The sequence below is a fragment of the Rhodnius prolixus genome, unplaced genomic scaffold (genome assembly GCF_049639745.1).
Source record: "Rhodnius prolixus isolate KJV_2025 unplaced genomic scaffold, Rpr scaffold_17, whole genome shotgun sequence".
NCBI classification, from domain to species: Eukaryota; Metazoa; Arthropoda; class Insecta; order Hemiptera; family Reduviidae; genus Rhodnius; species Rhodnius prolixus.
Window position 1 is genome coordinate 486,325 of NW_027411626.1, and position 21,031 is coordinate 507,355.

Genomic DNA, 21,031 nt, shown 5'->3' on the forward strand with positions numbered 1-21,031 from the left:
AAACATACTTTACTGTAAATTTCTTATATTAACCATTAAATAAAATCCAAGGCCTAGACCCCGGGGAATCGAACCCACTAAACCAACAATACATCTTAGCATTGCGGGTCTAGCCTATAACCGCCTAACATACTTTACTACAAAATTTCTCATATTAACCATTAAATAAAAATACAAGGCCTTGACTGGGAATCAAATCCACTAAACCAACAATACATCTTAGCATTGCGGGTCTAGTCTATAACCGCTCGACTATCGTGGCGTCTACTATTTCACTGAACTATTTCACCATAATTTATGGACACTAATTTTGAATATTTATATAGAAAAAAATGGGTAATCTAAACTTCAAATTTGAAGATAACCTAGAAGTACCTGGTGGTTGAACACATTTTCAAATGTGTGGGTGGAAATATGAAAAAGGGAAATGAAGGGACAGTTTATGAACAGGTCCCTGTAGTTTACATATTTATTGTCTTCAAGCTTAGCTTTACAAATTAAATAATACTTAAAGCGAGCTTGACATCACCGCTCGTTTTTCTTTACTTCATAAATTTTAATAAGGCAAAATTATTATTATTTTTTTTTATGATACATTTTAAAAGTACCGCTCTTATGTAAATTTTATAACATGTACAAACATGTTATTGTTTATAAATACAGAAAAAAACAATGTATGACATATTGGAATACAGTAATTCATATTCAACATGGTTTTACTTTTAGCGTTTTTGCGTATGGTTATTTCACGATAGCTTTATGAAGATATTAAAAACAAAAACAAATTTTATATCAACCACTTAGTGAAAAGGATGTACATGATACCAACCTGTGAAAAATATTTGTAAAAAAGTAACCATTGAGGAAGGTTATTTAAAAAAAACAATATGAAAAAAAAAATTTCGCGCATGTTTTAAGGATATTAATTTATTATTTATAATTTCTGATAAAATAAAATTTGTGAAGTTTGATGCAGAGCGAGCTGCATCATCGTAAATGTTGATTTTATAATACCCTAAAGAAAGTAAAATATATTTACCGAAACGTCGGTAAGAAAAAAGAAATTCGTTTACAATATTTATTGACCACAACTCAATTTCCCTAGAACAATCTAATAACAGCGGTCGGAAAACCCAAAATCATCATTCTAATTTTCTTATAAGGTTATATTTGAAAGCCATGTACAATTTGTGACCTTGAGAATAGCAGTAAGAGACAGTCGTGTGAGTGTGTTTGCACCAGATTGTTCTCCAATGAACAGATTTCATCCCTGAGGTCTTGATTTTGGTCACCCTATTCAATTGGAAAAGCCTAGCGCTACATGAGATCAAAGTGCATTGGACTAAAAGTGGGCCAAGTACAAAAGAAAGGTCTCTCTGTTTTGGGCGAGACCCTTTTACCTGTTCCAGAGTCATAAAGAGAATGAACTGACATAAAACAGCATAGCAACAGGACTACCAACGTTATGCCCTTGGTCAAGGTAAATGCCCAGAAAACTGGAAAAAAAAGAAGAAATTCTGTACTATACCCACTTCCGGTGGACCAAAATTATTTCAATTGAAAATTTTGATTAGTCTTTTCATAACTCATAAACATTTATATTGAAAAAGCACATTAAAGGAAAGCCTGATTTCAACCCCCCACCCTAGAACCCCACTTTAAGTAAAATTTCCCAGAGAAGTGTTTAAAATAAAATAATAATAACCCCACAAGTAAGTCTGTGTGTATACAAAGTTTAAAGAAAATCAAAACTTATTTTTCGAAAATAGGTGGCCGAGCGGTTAGAAGAAGCTAGACCCGCAATGCTAAGATGTATTGTTGGTTTAGTGGGTTCGATTCCCCTGGTCTTGGCCTTGGATTTTATTTAATGTTTAATATGAGAAATTTATAGTAAAGTATGTTTGGCGATTATAGGCTAGACCCGCAATACTAAGATGTATTGTTGGTTTAGTGGGTTCGATTCCCCTGGTCTAGGCCTTGGATTTTATTTAATGGTTAATATGAGAACTTTGTAGTAAAGTATGTTTGGCGATTATAGACTAGACCCGCAATGCTAAGATGTATTGTTGGTTTAGTGGGTTCGATTCCCCTGGTCTTGGCCTTGGATTTTATTTAATGTTTAATATGAGAACTTTGTAGTAAAATATGTTAGGCGGTTATAGGCTAGACCCGCAATGCTAAGATGTATTGTTGGTTTAGTGGGTTCGATTCCCCTGGTCTAGGCCTTAGATTTTATTTATTGTTTAATATGAGAATTCAATAGTTAATTTTAAATAGTATACAATTTAATTTGACAAGTTCGCAATGCTTAATCCTACTTTGTAAGAGAAAATAAAAAATAAAAGTTTGGAAAGGCAATGTCGAAAAGGAAGTCGGCTCTGAGCTAGACAGGAAACATCTGTCTGCACACCTGGAGATGGAGTATTTACCTGCATCTTCAAGAACGCTAATTGTGGCCAATATCCATTTTTTATTCTTGGTTTTCTTTTATAAGCTTTATCTTGTAATTTCATCACTAATTTATTTTTGCCACGCAATTCTCTTTAAGTATTTTTCTTCTACCATTTATCAAAGTGTCCATCTGCCCTCTATGTATTGCCATTCTGGGATGAGAGATTATTGTGGTAGAGCTACTATTGCATTTCTTTTGACGCAGGTGGTTTGCTGGTGACGTAGATTTACTGATGCGGGTAAGTTGGCACGATAACGGAAATATAGCTTTAAAAAAACCTCATCTAATCTAATGAGTTTCATTTTCTATCGTGAAGCTGAGGATGAAGATGGTTGAAGTGCTAGATTTCCTTACGGAGTTCCCAGATTCGTATCCAACTACCGGCCATTTGATTTTCTCTTCCTAGAATATTCTTGCTGTTTGTTGAAAGTTTTTAAATAAAGAGTCAATGTCCATGTTTGTGAAATTTGCAGACACAGTTGATGACGATTGCATCATATTTTTATACATAAATTCTAAGTTAGGATTCCAATTTAATGTAACTAAAGGTAATATATTTCTTTGTTTAAAATTCCTTGCATTCTGTACTGGTAACTTGCAGCTCAAAATGAGTGGGAAATGGTCGGACATGCTAATTTTGCAAGTAATATTTAGATCGAATACAATATCTAAGTATTGCGAATTACACCAGATTAAATCAGGGGTACTATTACCTAAATGGCTAACAAAAGTAAAACTCCCTTCCATGTCACTAGGCAGTCTGCCGTTCAACAAAACCATAGAGTGTTGTTCCATGAATTCAACTAGATCTCTACCTCTACTATTTATAACAGAATCTAATGAGTTACGAAAGCAATCAAGAGAAGTACCCTCAACTAATTCTTCTGGAATTTCATTCAATTGCCCCACTCTACAGTTAAAATCCCCACCTATTATAATGGGGCAATCCTTGGAGTGATGCAAGATTTTTATAAGTACAGAATCTAAGTTTTCCAAAATAGCAGTTAACTCCTCTGAAGGTTTGAAATAGACAGATCCCAAAATAAATACGTAATTTTTAAATTTAATTTGTACAAAGATCCATTCTTTTGCCAAGTCAATCAGAATAACATTAAACAATTTTTTATCTGTAAACAAAGACAAGCCCCCACTACCTCTACCTTTAGTTTTTTCTCTAATTGCGGGACTGAATAGGACATTAAAATCAGAAAAATTAGAGGGCAATTTAGTTGGGTTGTTTAATAAGTGGGTTTCCGAAATACATATTATATTCGCTTTGGAATATAAATCTGGCATCTCCAAAAAATTATAATACCCATTCACATTCCAAAACAATATTTTCACCTCACTGAACTCACGAACAAACTCACCAACGTTTCTTTTCTCCCTCTCTCCTCGCTCGTCGGTTCTTCTCACTTTTGGTTTGAATCTTGGCGGGGTTTTTTCGTTGATAAAAAATGACGCATTGAGCCCTGACGAGTAACTCTTTTTGACTTCCTAGAAATCACACTTGAACTGCCTGAGAGATCACTATCTAGATCACCACCAGTAGAAGACTCGTCACTGCGGTGAAAAGCTAAAAGATCCTTCCAGGACCTAATTATTATGGGTTTGGCGTCTTCAGTATGACGTATTAGCAACTTGTTGTTTCTGAACCAAACGTACTTCAGAATTCCATCTTTTTGTAGGATTTTTGCTTTTTTAAACAGCTAATGATAATAAGGAGACATACATTCGTTAATATAAATAGGCTTTATATCAGTAACTGAAAACAATGATGTAGCGAGCTTTTGTTTACTTTTGGATTTCAGCTGCATAAATTGAATACGGTCACGATGACTAACAAATTTCAGAAAAATAGGCGAGGTTGTAAAACCTTCTTTTGGGTTTAATCTATAGCAATACTCAATTTTTTGCTTATTATATTCAAAGCCAATACAGTTGCATATAGATTCAATTACAAAATGTACATTTTCTGATAAATTTAATGGAATATTAACTATTTTTAAAATTCCGTATCTGCTGAATTGAATGTTTTCATTTAACAGCGTATTCAAATTGTCGATATTATTTTTTAACTTATGCTTTTCGTTATTTAGATGCTGTATTTGTTTATTACAAATCTGTATTTTTTGATCAAACGATTCACGCATTTTATTAACTTCATCTTTAATGCTGTTAACAGCTGTTAGTAACTGAGTATGTTTCGTTTCATTTGTTGACAGTGTATTATTAATATTAGTAATTTCTTGTCCTATTACCTTCAATTCATCCATTAGAGCTTTAAACATATCAGTACCCCCACTACTGGGCACTCCACTGCTACCGCTTTCGCCTGTGTTTGTTTTGCTAGCCGACTTTGTTGCCATCTTAAAGAGACCAAACTTCAAGTTTATACCAATAAATTGTTAAATTTGCACTAACTTTTTTGCGAATTTTCACAAATAACGATCAATGTACAGAAGTTGGTAAATTTTCCACTTCACAGAATTGTAGAAAAAGTACTACTGAACACTTTGAACTAAAAATTATGCTTTACTTTTGGAAATAAATAAATAAAAAATTGAAATAATCAAGAGCATTAAAAATATGACTGCACTGTTCAGAGGACAGAACTACACTGTTTGCAAAATTAAGGTCTTCAATAGTTAGTTGTTCAAACTCAAAATACAATTGGGTTCTTCAATTAAAGGAATTGTTAAATAAAATAGATTTTGCCGAGATAATTTTTGTTGAGGATTGGGTTCATTTAAAAACTATCATACCCCAAATTTTAGACAGATACCAGAACTACTTAACTGCAGTAGACCAAAATTATTTATTTAATTCCACTTTTAGTCCATATTATCGTTCAATTTTTAACTCCAACCTGACATTTCAACCTTACCTAGCTCTCAACCAACCTATCTCCTACACCAGATTAATAGCACAACTCCGCACTTCTAGCAAATACTTTATTAAAATTACTGACAAGGATACTGTACATAATATTAATCCACAATTTCAATGTAAACTTTGCAAATTAAAGGAAAGTGAAGACTTGTATCATATTTTTCTCAAATGCCCCACGTATCAGCCAATCAGAGAACTTTATAACTTCAACAACGAGGAGAACTGGACGGACAAATTACTTAATCCTAAAACTGTACCTGTTCTAAAATTAATTTGTACCTATGCGAGTAATGTACTCAAATTAAGAGCCTTCATAATTCATAGATCAACATAATTACTGAGAATGAAAACAATAATAATAAATATTTATGTATAAAATAATTAAAATCAAACTTGGAAAATAGTAATTAACTTAAATAATTAGTTCAAAAATAGTTATGTATCTTTAAATCTTTTCTCTTCTAAGCTCTAAATCTATTCTAGGAAAAGGCAAAATTTCAACAAATTTATGTAATTTAAATTAATATTGTTTACAATACCAAAGGGTAAACTATTATTTTTATTATTATTTTTCATTACCAATAAGATTTACCTTTTATTTGTTATTTTATTTTAAGTTGATCTTTAATTTATTTTTATTTTTCTAATTATTATAACAGGACTACACACATTGTAAAAATTGTATGGGGATTGTCCCCGTAGACAATTTTGAATGATGTATGTATGTATGTACGTATGAATTAATGTATGTATATTTGTATATGTATGTAACTAATAAACGTATCGTATCTGTATCGTAAAAAAAAAAAAAAAAAAAAAAAAAAATATTCTTGCTGTACGTTGGATATACGAGTATAGTGTTGTCTGTAACGAGAGAAAAACTAACCCGGAGGCCGGCAGTTTTTATCAGGAAGAAAATTCCCGAGAACTTTTCTTGGTGGAAATGGCTTTTCTTTAAATTTTGTTTTACCCTTTTTGATTTACAAAAAATTTATCGAGGAAAAATTCAATTTAGGGGGAATAAAATGCCAGGGCACCACTTTTAACGCCCTATTTCAGTATAATGTACGGACTTATCACTCATTTCAAAATTAAACAAAAACAAAAAATTGGCAGACCGGAAGTGCTATTTCGCTGATTAGATTTTTAGCATTTTTAGCGATTTATCCGTGATGCTGCTATCTTTTAAGTGCATAAGTCCCAAGAGCCAACCACTTTTTAGTACTTAATTATCAAGTTCAAGAAAACTTGATGACGTGAAAATTAGCTGCGAGTGCAAGTCTGGTGAATATTCACACCTTATTTGCCCCCCCCCACCCTCACCACTTCATCTCCTATTTTCTCCTTATCTATCTAGTGTGCACATAAAAATAGAATGCTGCAAGGTAATTGCCGAAATAAAACGTTATGATTGGCGTGTATGTATGTGTTTTTTGTGCTCGTATGTGTGTGTAATTTTTACGAGTAGATTGCACAACGACAAACAAACAATAATAATAATTGTGAAATGCAAACAAACATTACAAGATAATGGGAAGGCGTTAAATGGGTGCAATTAGGGATTTGGATTGTTACAATTAGTAAATTTTAGACACTTTGTAATTTCATATTGTACCTTATAATATTATAATTTGTAAAAATAAGTAAAATTTAAAAAAAAATTAGCATAAACCAATGGATTTTGTATTTGAAAGAAATAAAAGTTAAGGAATAACCAATAACTAGTTTTACATATGGATAATGTATATACTGAATTCAAACGTGAAGATCATAGGTTCAAATCCAGTTGATGTTCCTTAGTTTTTTTTCTTCCTAGGAGCTTCTTACAGCTCACTGTCTGGTAATGGAGACCACAACACAAGGGAACACTGAGCGGAAGCCGGCAGTGCTCTGGAAAAAAACAAAAAACAATTTCAATGAATTGATAAGTGAAGCAGCATTTTACGATCAATGGCTAGAAAAATCTGTTGCTATTAATTTTTACATCAAAATGATTTGTATTGAAAAAATCAATAAGATAATTAAATCAGATGTTTCCACTTAGATGTAGTAAGATTGAAGTAAGAAGTAAGTAAAGTAATCGCCTATTTTTACAGGCGGGGCTTAACGTCCAACTACCAAATTAAGTGTCGTGGACGGAGGCGACTAGTAAACATACTTTACTGTAAATTTCTTTTTATTAACCATTAAATAAAATCCAAGGCCTAGACCGGGGGAATCGAACCCACTAAACCAACAATACATCTTAGCATTGCGGGTCTAGCCTATAACCGCTCGGCTACCGTGGTGCCTAAGATTGAAGTAAAGAATGCTCAAAAAAATAAATCCTTAAAGAAATTCCAACTTCAGGCTGTGCAATTTTTGAAACTTGAAATTCTTAGCAAAATGTTGAATTCACAAGTATATTGCATAAGTGATTATTATTCGTCAAAATTGCTCAAGATAATGACGTAAAGAGGAGTCGTTGACTCTTTTTTTTTTTATGACTGAACATTCCAGATAAGACTGAACAATATGTTCAATACTAAAAAGACAGATTGTAGCAGGATTTCCCCCTAGGAACAATCATGTGTCCCTCCTATTTTATCTCTACTGACTAATCGAACAGTCCAGAACTTAGGCAATATCATGATAGCTTCCTCTAGAGGATAAAAAAAAACCTTATCAGTTCTGACTTACAAACAACTGTGTAGACGTCATAACAAACTGGTCGCTAAGATGGAAGCAAAAAAACTGAAAAACTTCCTTCCAAAATAGCAGCAAATCTGTTCTCTCTCCCTCTCTCTCTCTCTCTCTCTTCGTAGGTTCTAGAATGAAAACCTAGAGAATAGAACAGGAAACAAAGAAGGGACCAAGAAGGGCGCCACGATAGCCGAGCGGTTGTAGGCTAGACCCGCAATGCTAAGATGTATTGTTGGTTTAGTGGGTTCGATTCCCCCTGGTCTAGGCCTTGGATTTTATTTAATGGTTAATATAAGGAATTTACAGTACAGTATGTGAGGCGGTTATAGGCTAGACCCGCAATGCTAAGATGTATTGTAGGTTTAGTGGGTTCGATTCTCTTGGATTTTATTTAATGGTTAATATAAGGAATTTACAGTACAGTATGTTAGGCGGTTATAGGCTAGACCCGCAATGCTAAGATGTATTGTTGGTTTAGTGGGTTCGATTCTCTTAGATTTTATTTAATGGTTAATAAAAGTAATTTACAGTAAAGTATGTTTGCTAGACGCCTTCGTTCACGTCACCTAATTTGGTAGTTGGACGTTAAGCCCCGCCTGTAAAAATGGGCGATTACTTTACTTTACTTTATAAAAGGACCAAGAACAGTTCAGACTTAACTGAACAGCTTTTTGTGGAGTTTTCAGAAAGTTTGTCCCAAAAAAGCTTTCATTTTAACTGAAACACAACTGATTTAAAATTTGAAGCCATAATTTTTTTGGGCACAAATTTTGAATTCCTAGGAAATTTAAATGCCGTAAGATTGCGTCCTGGAATTATTGCCAAAACTAGACTAGGGAGTGTTCTGCATTATCTATTAAGAGAGCTGCCTATACTTCTTGGCCATGCACTTGATCTAGATTTTGGTCCGTTCTCTCTCTAGACCCCCGCTCGCTTGACTAGCACTCATTGGTTGTCCTTGTTCATTCATGACTAAAACCATGTTTAACCTCAATCTAATAATCTCTTCTTTTTTTTTTTAAATTTCTTTGCAGCATCATTGATTTAAGGGATTACGAAAAATTACGTAATCTTAAAAAAGAATGAATCAGATTTAAATGATTTCCATAAAGTTCTGTAATCTGTTCCTTGCAATTACTAACAATTTTTATAGACAATGCTTTATTTATTTATTATTTATTTATTTTATTTATTTATTTAGTAAGATTTTTCGTCTTTTTTTCCTAATAAAAAAAAATAAAAGTAAATCATTTCCGCCCTTATTTCTTGTCGTCAGAATCCAATAAATGGGAAGTAGCTATTGTTCTTCGTACACATCATTTCCGGAAATCTAGTGTAGTTTTACGAAAAGGAAGTAGGAACCAGTACTTAATCTTACTAAGCAGAAAAAGTCTTACGATCTGAAGTTAAAGACGAAAAATACGATTTAATTTTTGTCTAACCAGGAAACTGTAACTTAGCGATCAAAATTCCTCTATCGGAAATACGAAAATGTTCGAAAAGTTTCGAAAATGTCTACTATGTTTGGTTCGAAACTTTGTTCTTAATTTCTCAAATATAGATAAGTAACTTTTACTAGCTAAATTCTATTTAAGGAATTCTGATTGGTGTCATTTTCAAATATCATTTAGCTGTAATACGTATGCCGTATTCTAATCTTGATAACTTTTCTTAATTTGAAAAAAATTTATAAGTTTAAACCTCGAGAATATATAGTCAGAGAAAGTCGTGTGAGTGTGCACAATAGAATTTATGTTTTAAATTCATTCAACTTCAGTATTAAGTATTTTTGCTTACGATACTATTTTAATTGTTGGAGCTAGGCGCCACGATGGCCGAGCGGTTTAAGGCGCAGCCCGCAATGCTAAGATGTATTGTTGGTTTAGTGGGTTCGATTCCCCGGGATCTAGGCCTTGGTTTTTTATTTAATGGTTAATATGAGAACTTTGTAGTAAAGTATTGTTTGCTAGTCACCTCCGTCCACGACACCTAATTAGAGTTTGTTGAAAGTAAAGCCCGTTAAAATAGCCATTACTTTACTACTTTTTACTATTAATTGTTGGAGCTAATTTTGGAATACACATCATTCTTCCTGTATGAGGTCAATGTTTAAGAAATGATATCATTTTTTTTTTTCTCTCTTTTCTAAAATAATAAATAATAGGTGAATGCACTTGAAAAGTCTAGCCATAACTACTAACCGGACCAATTAGTCATGGAAATGAACTTACAAACACTACCATTAGTTTTTTACAATATTATATTCAGAGATGACCCTGGGAGTCATCTGGTAAAAATTACGTTTGAATTTATTATCATCACTGCACTAAATGGTCGCCAGATGTCGACATTATTTACTTCTTTCACTTACTATACCAGTAAGAGGAAGTCAAATATTTGATATCAATGTTCATTTTGAGATCGTAAAAATGTACTGTTTTTAACGGTATATAATTGAGTGAGTGAGCACAGGCTAAAAATTGAAAACTTTTAAAAAGAAAACTCATACTTAATAATGCTTTATTTGAGTACTTAGGGCTAGACGGTAACTAAGCAAAGCAAATTACTCCCAGTAGAAGAATCACTTTACATTATTATTATTACCTATTATTATTATTATTATTTTTTTTTTGGCGCATCAACAGCTGAGGTTATTAGCGCCCGGAGCTTTTTCCAGTGCACTGCCGGCCTCCGGACAGTGAACTGTAAGAAGCTCCTAGGAAGAGAAAATCTAAGGGTCAGCTGCTGGATTCGAACCCGGGACCTCCGCGTGGGAGTCCAGTATACTAACCTCATAGCTAATCCCTTCCCTTACTATTATTATTATTATTTATATTATTATTATTATTATTGGTATTATTATTATTATTGGTATTATTATTACCTATTATTATTGGTATTATTATTATAATACCAATTATTATTATTATCGCTTCTAATGAAATAATTTTCTGCCGAAATCCTACGACCGGAAATAGTGCCACTTTATTGATGCTATTTTTCTTCAGTACTTCAAGGATTTTTCTTGAAAACTGCTCAGATTTTCTTTAAACTTCGAATACTTTTCCTTTTTTTTTATGACATCATTAGGAAAATGTACACCTCAAAAAACTGTATCCCTGAATGAAAATACTTTTTCAAGAATTTAATTAGTTATTGTAATATTTTCTTATTTTAAGTGGAAATGACAAAAAAAAAAAAAAAAAATTAGTATATTTTCGTAATCTTAAAGAAGTAAAAAAAACCTCATGAATTCTTTAGTCAATAATATTTAGTCATTTAGACTCTGACAAGTCTCAACCTGTTTGGGAAATTATTAGCTTTAAGGTCTAAAATAACAATTGACTTCGAACGCTTTCGTTAAGCACCAATCAAATTTAGAAAAAAAAAAAAGGTCACTGCTAAAATTTCCTTCGATTATTTCAATTTTAAAATTTTATAAAATAAAACAATTACAAAAACAAGGTTGCCCTATTTTTTGTAGAATTTTTGTTTATGAAAATTGCTAAATAAATAATTGGGGTAAACATTACTCACAATTTTCTCGTAAGTAAGGGGGGGGGGGCTCATTTATTGTAGAACAACATTTAGTGTTTGGTCTCTCTATCCTACTTCAAAACTGATGCGCGTTATAATCCCGTCTCGGTTTTTGCATTGAAGTAGGGGCAGCTGTATATACCTAGGTGTTGATCGTCAAAAACTGCACGAAAAAGCGTATTGATGAAAAACACCTAACTTTGACAATTTTTTATCTCTTTTACTGTAAAAGACAGAATTCCCAAATTTTCTTTTAAATATAGGGTATATCCTTATTTAAACGCTCGTTTTTCTTTTAACCGCAGCCTAGATCATATAGATTTTGAGAAAACCGTTGACCCTCGAAAATAGGACATTTTCAGGCATTTTTCTCCCAGTTCTTGTTCTTGTTCTTTTTATTCTTGTTCTTCTTCCTCTTCTTGTTCTTGTTCTTCTTCCTGTTCTTGTTCTTCCTGTTCTTCTTCCACTTCTTGTTCTTTTTGTTCTTGTTCTTCTTCCTCTTCTTGTTCTTGTTCTTCTTCTTCTTCTTGTTCTTGTTCTTCTTCCTCTTCTTGTTCTTGTTCTTCTTCCTCTTCTTGTTCTTGTTCTTCTTCTTCTTCTTGTGGTTACCATTTTTTTTTTTTAAACAACGTAGCCTCAAAACGCTTGAACCGATTTTCATGAATGAAGTACCATTTTATTTAGGATTTCATGTAAATAGGCTTTTTTGGGGGGATGAGAGGGGTCTCGACGCTGTAACTGCCCTAGCGGAAGTTTGAATTAATTCGTTAAAATTATCGTGCATGAACGGATTTTCATCATACAAACATATACGATAAAAAAAATTTAAAATTTTCAAATTAAATTCATTGCCTAGAGTAAGAGAATATAAAAATATGATTATCTCAGTGGTTAGCGTACTGGATGACTACGCGGAGATTCTGGGTTCGAATTCAGCTCTTTGATGTTTCTCTTTCTAGGAGTTTCTTATAGCTCACTGTCCGGAGACCGACACTGCACTGGAAAATAAAAAAAAACTTCGGGTGCCAATGACGTCACTTGTCGACGCGTCTTAAATTAAAATACGTAAAATATCTTACTTACTTGTGGAACACTTGATTAAGTGTTTTGGAATGCCAACTGAACACTAACGTGAATAATATTTGAGAATTTCAGGAAACGAAACGAAAAAAGAAAAAGAAAAAGGAAATAAATATAACTAGGGAAGACATTAAAGTTGGCTAAACTGTCATTGACTTTTCCATTTCCACCTTTAAAAAATGTCTTTTATGTATTGCCAAGGACATCGATCAATATCCGTCACTTTGTGGAGTACTTAGCCTTGAAGGTTATTTGGCGCACATTATGGTGAAAATGGAATCGACAGACGAATGGGATGTCAAGGATTTCTAATCCGGTTTAAAAAATTTTGAATTACAGTTAGAATAAAAAAAAATCGATAAAATTATTTTCGAAAAAATATCGATAACTAAAAAAAAAAATTCTAAACATTTAAAAAATTGCTGTTAACTTTTTTTGGAAATTCTAGCTTTACTTTTAATGTGACTTGTAGAAGATGTAACTGTACCGGATGTGGTACTTCAACAGGAAAACTTAACATGGCTATTTCCTGAAAATCCCCCTCCAAAAAAAGAATTTTCCTTGTTACCGTATGTTTCTGGATAAAAAGTAGGCTGATCGTGTTCCCGGATTTCATCCTATATCAACTGCGTATATAACAAGGACCAGAATTAAGGGAGTAGATTGTTGCATTTCTTGGTTCCTTGTCCTGTAGGACTACCCTAAACCCTTGAAGAGAAATATTCTGCGACTAAGATCTTCATCTGCAAAGTAGATGAAACAGCACACTTTTAGCCGTACACTATACAAAAAGAGGATTCTACCTATGACGGCATTAAGTGATCTTTGACCTTGGAAAGTAAATGCTAATTAGTTCATGGCCCTAGGCTGCCGAGGAGAAGATACAGTTTACACCTTTTGATTTTCTTGAAAGGCCCACCAAGATTATACGGGAAAGATTCAGAGACCAAAACTTTGATCCTCTCTTGGAATTGTCCTAAACATCAGTAAGTAAAGTAATTACCTATTTTTTCAGGCGAGCTTTACGTCCAACTACCAAATTAGGTGTCGTGGACGGTAGCGATTAGCAAATATACTTTACTGTAAATTTCTTTTATTAACTATTAAATAAAATCAAAGGCCTCTAGACCAGGGAATCGAACCCATTAAACCAACAATACATCTTAGCATTGCGGGTCTAGCCTATAACCGCCAAACATACTTTACTATTTTCTCATATTAACCATTAAATAAAATACAAGGGCTAGACCAGGGGAATCGAACCCACTAAACCCACAATACATCTTAGCATTACGGGCCTAGCCACTTAACCGCTCGGCTACCGTGGCGCCTAGTTTTTGCTTCAATAGAATAGTACAAATGGAATACCAGAGTTTCAATTTCCTTCCATTAATATAAAGGTACACCGTGAACATATCGGAACCTCTTAGTTTTCCTATTCATAAAAGTAAAAGCAATAAAGTGAAAAATCCATTCAAGTGAACTGAGATTTCCGGTTTGAGGAAACCCGGAATTCGAACATAACTACCCCTCCCCCCAACCACTTAATATTATATAAATTTTTGAGCCATGCGCGTACTGAAATAGCACTTTAGAGGAAAATCCCTTCCATTTCAAATTGGTGGCCTTAATGGGCATTTCCCTTGAAAATCGTTTTAAATGAAACTAGTTTGAGTTGTATGATAGTGCGGTTAGTTGTACTTGGAGCAAATTGTGTCTATAGTTAAATCCAGTGGTGGTTGTCATGGAGGCTTTAGTCTAACTTTTTCTTTTTTTTTTTTCTCAGTGTAATGTACGGTGTCATGGCACATTGAATGTGCAAGTAAAGGTCTAAACATGAAGCGATTCGCTGAATCTTGAAGGGCCCACTTAACTGCTTTAATTCTAACGATTCCAAAGATTTCCTTTAGACTTCGTTCCTCTCTAAGTTTCAAGTTCATACTTCGGAATTTCTTTAAGCAGCGTTCTCAGCTAAGGGGCTGAGAGTTTCAGCTCTTTACTTTAAAGTACCGTTCAAGTCCATCTTACGGCTCTAACTTTTTCGGCATGAAATTTTGTTACTAAAGTTTCGATTTGGAAGTTATATCTCAGTACCGGAAGTGCGTACTTACAGACAGACTAAAAGCTTTTCATTTGAACTTCAGGACTATCACTTCGAAACTTTTCCTGAAGGAACATTGATTGTAGTGCAGTTCCTGTTGGGGGGGGGTGCTGTTTCGTCATCTTTTCGTCAAAAGTATCATTTTTTTTTTGGTTAGCGTAATTTTAGAAGATAAATTCCCTATAATTAAAACATTAAAAGGCTACTCTCTGGAGGTTAGGTTAGTGAATGTTAAATTAGCTAGAAGTTTAAAAAAGTGTAAAAATTGAGAAAAAAAATAAAATTAAATAAAAATTATTAAAATAATATTTATTTTGAATTTTTTTAAAGAAATTATTTTTGTTTATTATATTTACGATTGTTCCCTAACTGGCAATGGGAGATAATCTTGCTGTTGATTGGTTCCCAACTATTGTATTGTAAGTATTAAATAAAGTTATTTATTAGTTGTCTGTAATTAATTAAATTAAATGGGCAAAAAATAGTTTTGCAACAATAACTTAAATAATATGCTGTGATAATAATGAAAGGCAGGCAGTAGGGTTCGAATCCAGCTGCTTGCTGACCTCTTAGATTTTTTCCTCTTCCTAGGTAGGAGCTTCTTACAGCTCACTGTGATGGGACAATAAAGAGATTGGTAGTGCATTGAAAATTAAAGCTCCGGGTGCTAATAACTTCAGCGTCTTAAATTTAAAATAATAATGTACATATATTTTTGTTAAGAGTTTGAAAATATTTTGTAGTTTTCCTAAACCAAATAATTTCTATTAATATCCGCTTCCAACTGGATCTGTCCCGGATATCCTCTTCTCTCAGTCCGTGCAGGCTTTCTTGGACGCTAAATATCCACTTTTCCTTGGATCTATCCTTTCTTCCCAGTATTCTTAGCCATTCTTTCATCATCCATTCTTTTTATACGGTCGTACTATATATGTTTCTTTTCCTACACCTTTTGCAGCATATTTTTTTTTTTTTTTTTTTTTGAAACCATCATTACCTTTCTTATTTCTCCGTTTCTTATTCTTTCAAGCCTAGGCAATGCTGCCTTTCTTCAATAATCCATTTTTAAGGAGCTTTTTTTTCCCTTAAAGCATTCAAGGTCCAAGTTTCAGCGGCGTACAGTAGTATACTGTGTAACCCAAGCTAACATACTCGTATATTCTCTTTTTGGCACTATTTAGAATTGAGTACAGTACGCCGATTGCTTTCTTCTAGGGCTTACATTTATTTGTAATAGATCATTTTTAAGTGAAGCATCCTTATTGATGATAAGAGTCTTAAGAGAAGCTACGTCACTGAGTATAAAATAAAAATGGACACTATTCTACAAAAAAAACATATTTACGCACACGTCAGAGAAAGTATTGAGCTTCTTTTGTAACAGCTTATTTGTTTAAATTAATTAATTAGTATTGCAATTTATTAAATAATATGGCAATTTATTAATTAGTGTTACAATTAATTAAATAATATTGCAATTTATTAATTAGTGTTGCAATTTATTAATTATTGTTGCAATTAATTAAATAATATTGCAATTTATTAATTGGTATTGTAATTAATTAAATAGTAATACAATTAATTAATTAGTTAATACTGCAATTAATTAAATAAATTAATTCAAAACTTTTTATAAATAAAAAGTATTTCTATGTTCACAGTCTGGAAGAGAAAGATGGCGAGAAGGTGATGGAAGGCCTATTGGAGACGGTATTCCCGGACCCGGGACAGATTCGCAATCATACGGTACACGTTTCAGAGACTGACGATGATTATGAGCGTTTAGTTTCTGACGTATGGGTGGGCATAGTGCTCATCTTGATGATACTTAGCTGTATCGGTTGTGTTTGTTCCTGTCTATTATATCATAAATTTCAACAATGGAAGCATCACAGTAAGTACCCTAGAAATGTTTTACTAGAATTGTTATTATTGGATTTTAGTATGACTGCATAGTTGTTCGTTTCAATTTATCTACTTGCGACAGGAAATTTTGGTACAGGAAGAAGTAGTAGGGAAATGGCGGTTCTGGCGTACCTAAACTGTGCACCTTTTTTGTGTAAGATGGCCGCCATCCCCACTCCGCCAACACCTACCCCACCCATCCTTATTGAATAACCATCGAATTCGACGAAGATTTAAGCCACGCCCCCCTCCTTATTGACTAATCATCGAATTCGACGAGAACATTTGGCCACGCCCCCTACCCCTCCTTATTGATCATTCATCGACACACCTAAATTGTGCAAGATGGACGCTCTTCCAAGCAATCCGAATTCGACGACATCACCTTTACCACCACCCCATCTTAATCAACCAATCAGCAAACTCGACTACACCACCCTCGCCCCCACACTTCTTAATCAACAATCGGGAACTAGAACGAGGGCTTTAGGCCACGCCCCTTTCCCCACCCTTCTTAATCAATTAATCAGCGAATTCGACGACACAACCTTTACCCCCCTTCGTAAACGACCAATCATCGAATTCAACCTTCACCACCCCTTTGGCTGTGGGAGTTATAAGAGCCCCATTTCAAAGCAAAACCATGACCCAAAAAAAATTCGACTCTAAATATCTTCTCAACTTATGGATCTGTACTCAAGGAAACTATAGCATACTACTCAGTAAAACAGAGTGTGTAAGAGCACTAAATTTCATACGAATAATCTGTTGTATACTGTAAAAATTATAAGGGCCCCATTTCATAGCAAAACCATGACCCAAAAAAAATTCAACTCTTAATATCTTCTCAACTAATGGATCTGTACTCAAGAAAACTATAGCATACTACTCAGTAAAACCGAGTGTGTAAAAGCACAAAATTTCATACTGATCGTCTGTTGTTTACTGTGGGAGTTATAAGGGCCCCATTTCACAGCAAAACCATGACCCAAAAAAAATTCAACTCTCAATATCTTCTCAACTAATGGATCTGTACTCAAGAAAACTACAGCATACTACTCAGTAAAACAGAGTGTGTAAGAGCACTAAATTTCATACGAAAATCTGTTGTATACTGTAAGGATTATAAGGGCCCCATTTCACAGCAAAACCATGACCCAAAAAAAATTCAACTCTCAATATCTTCTCAACTAATGGATCTGTACTCAAGAAAACTATAGCATACCACTCAGTAAAACCGAGTGTGTAAGAGCACTAAATTTCATACGAATAATCTGTTGTATACTGTAAGAATTATAAGGGCCCCATTTCACAGCAAAACCATGACCCAAAAAAAATTCAACTCTCAATATCTTCTCAACTAATGGAACTGTACTCAAGAAAACTATAACATACTACTCAGTAAAACCGAGTGTGTAAGAGCACTAAATTTCATACTGATCGTCTGTTGTTTACTGTGGGAGTTATAAGGGCCCCATTTCACAGCTAAACCATGACCCAAAAAAAATTCAACTCTCAATATCTTCTCAACTAATGGATCTGTACTCAAGAAAACTACAGCATACTACTCAGTAAAACCGAGTGTGTAAGAGCACTAAATTTCATACTGATCGTCTGTTGTTTACTGTGGGAGTTATAAGGGCCCCATTTCACAGCTAAACCATGACCCAAAAAAAATTCAACTCTCAATATCTTCTCAACTAATGGATCTGTACTCAAGAAAACTGTAGCATACAACTCAGTAAAACCGAATGTGTAAGGGCACTAAATTTCATACGAATAATCTGTTGTATACTGTAAGAATTATAAGGGCCCCATTTCACAGCAAAACCATGACCCAAAAAAAATTCAACTCTCAATATCTTCTCAACTAATGGATCTGTACTCAAGAAAACTACAACATACTACTCAGTAAAACAGAGTGTGTAAGAGCACTAAATTTCATACGAATAATCTGTTGTATACTGTAAGAATTATAAGGGCCCCATTTCACAGCAAAACCATGACCCTAAAAAAATTCAACTCTCAATATCTTCTCAACTAATGGATCTGTACTCAAGAAAACTATAGCATACCACTCAGTAAAACCGAGTGTGTAAGAGCACTAAATTTCATACGAATAATCTGTTGTATACTGTAAGAATTATAAGGGCCCCATTTCACAGCAAAACCATGACCCAAAAAAAATTCAACTCTCAATATCTTCTCAAATAATGGAACTGTACTCAAGAAAACTATAACATACTACTCAGTAAAACCGAGTGTGTAAGAGCACTAAATTTCATACTGATCGTCTGTTGTTTACTGTGGGAGTTATAAGGGCCCCATTTCACAGCTAAACCATGACCCAAAAAAAATTCAACTCTCAATATCTTCTCAACTAATGGATCTGTACTCAAGAAAACTACAGCATACTACTCAGTAAAACAGAGTGTGGAAGAGCACTAAATTTCATACGAATAATCTGTTGTATACTGTAAGAATTATAAGGGCCCCATTTCACAGCAAAACCATGACCCAAAAAAAATTCAACTCTCAATATCTTCTCAACTAATGGATCTGTACTCAAGAAAACTATAGCATACTACTCAGTAAAACCGAGTGTGTAAGAGCACTAAATTTCATACTGATCGTCTGTTGTTTACTGTGGGAGTTATAAGGGCCCCATTTCACAGCTAAACCATGACCCAAAAAAAATTCAACTCTCAATATCTTCTCAACTAATGGATCTGTACTCAAGAAAACTATAGCATTCTACTCAGTAAAACCGAGTGTGTAAGAGCACTAAATTTCATACGAATAATCTGTTGTATACTGTAAGAATTATAAGGGCCCTATTTCACAGGAAAACCATGACCCAAAAAAAATTCAACTCTCAATATCTTCTCAACTAATGGATCTGTACTCAAGAAAACTATAGCATACTACTCAGTAAAACCGAGTGTGTAAGAGCACTAAATTTCATACGAATAATTTGTTGTATCCTGTAAGAATTATAAGGGCCCCATTTCACAGCAAAACCATGACCCGAAAAAAATTCAACTCTTAATATCTTCTCAACTAATGGATCTGTACTCAAGAAAACTATAGCATTCTACTCAGTAAAACCGAGTGTGTAAGAGCACTAAATTTCATACTCATCGTCTGTTGTTTACTGTGGGAATTACAAGGGCCCCATTTCACAGCAAAACCATGACCCAAAAAAAATTCAACTCTCAATATCTTCTCAACTAATGGAACTGTACTCAAGAAAACTATAACATACTACTCAGTAAAACCGAGTGTGTAAGAGCACTAAATTTCATACTGATCGTCTGTTGTTTACTGTGGGAGTTATAAGGGCCCCATTTCACAGCTAAACCATGACCCAAAAAAAATTCAACTCTCAATATCTTCTCAACTAATGGATCTGTACTCAAGAAAACTACAGCATACTACTCAGTAAAACCGATTGTGTAAGAACACTAAATTTCATACTGATCGTCTGTTGTTTACTGTGGGAGTTATAAGGGCCCCATTTCACAGCTAAACCATGACCCAAAAAAAATTCAACTCTCAATATCTTCTCAACTAATGGATCTGTACTCAAGAAAACTGTAGCATACAACTCAGTAAAACCGAATGTGTAAGAGCACTAAATTTCATACGAATAATCTGTTGTATACTGTAAGAATTATAAGGGCCCCATTTCACAGCAAAACCATGACCCAAAAAAAATTCAACTCTCAATATCTTCTCAACTAATGGAACTGTACTCAAGAAAACTATAACATACTACTCAGTAAAACCGAGTGTGTAAGAGCACTAAATATCATACTGATCGTCTGTTGTTTACTGTGGGAGTTATAAGGGCCCCATTTCACAGCTAAACCATGACCCAAAAAAAATTCAACTCTCAATATCTTCTCAACTAATGGATCTGTACTCAAGAAAACTACAGCATACTACTCAGTAAAACAGAGTGTGGAAGAGCACTAAATTTCATACGAATAATCTGTTGTATACTGTAAGAATTATAAGGGCCCTATTTCACAGGAAAACCATGACCCAAAAAAAATTCAACTCTCAATATCTTCTCAACTAATGGATCTGTACTCAAGAAAACTATAGCATACTACTCAGTAAAACCGAGTGTGTAAGAGCACTAAATTTCATACGAATAATCTGTTGTATACTGTAAAAATTATAAGGGCCCCATTTCACAGCAAAACCATGACCCAAAAAAAATTCAACTCTTAATATCTTCTCAACTAATGGATCTGTACTCAAGAAAACTATAGCATTCTACTCAGTAAAACCGAGTGTGTAAGAGCACTAAATTTCATACTGATCGTCTGTTGTTTACTGTGGGAATTATAAGGGCCCCATTTCACAGCAAAACC

The 21,031-nt window shown here is 33.8% G+C and overlaps 1 protein-coding gene across 4 annotated transcripts in view; it reads left to right on the top strand.

Moving 5' to 3' along the window:
* The window catches only part of LOC141459664 (protein commissureless 2 homolog), an 87,407-nt gene that overhangs the window by 28,935 nt on the left and 37,441 nt on the right, over positions 1–21,031 (top strand). For 3 of the 4 annotated variants that reach the window (XM_074138970.1, XM_074138972.1, XM_074138969.1), the window contains exon 2: positions 16,406–16,638. In XM_074138970.1, the coding sequence (XP_073995071.1) occupies positions 16,406–16,638 (233 nt within the window). Of the gene's footprint in view, positions 1–15,058; positions 15,164–16,405; positions 16,639–21,031 lie in introns of those variants that run through there. The other variant, XM_074138968.1, reaches the window with a different exon arrangement.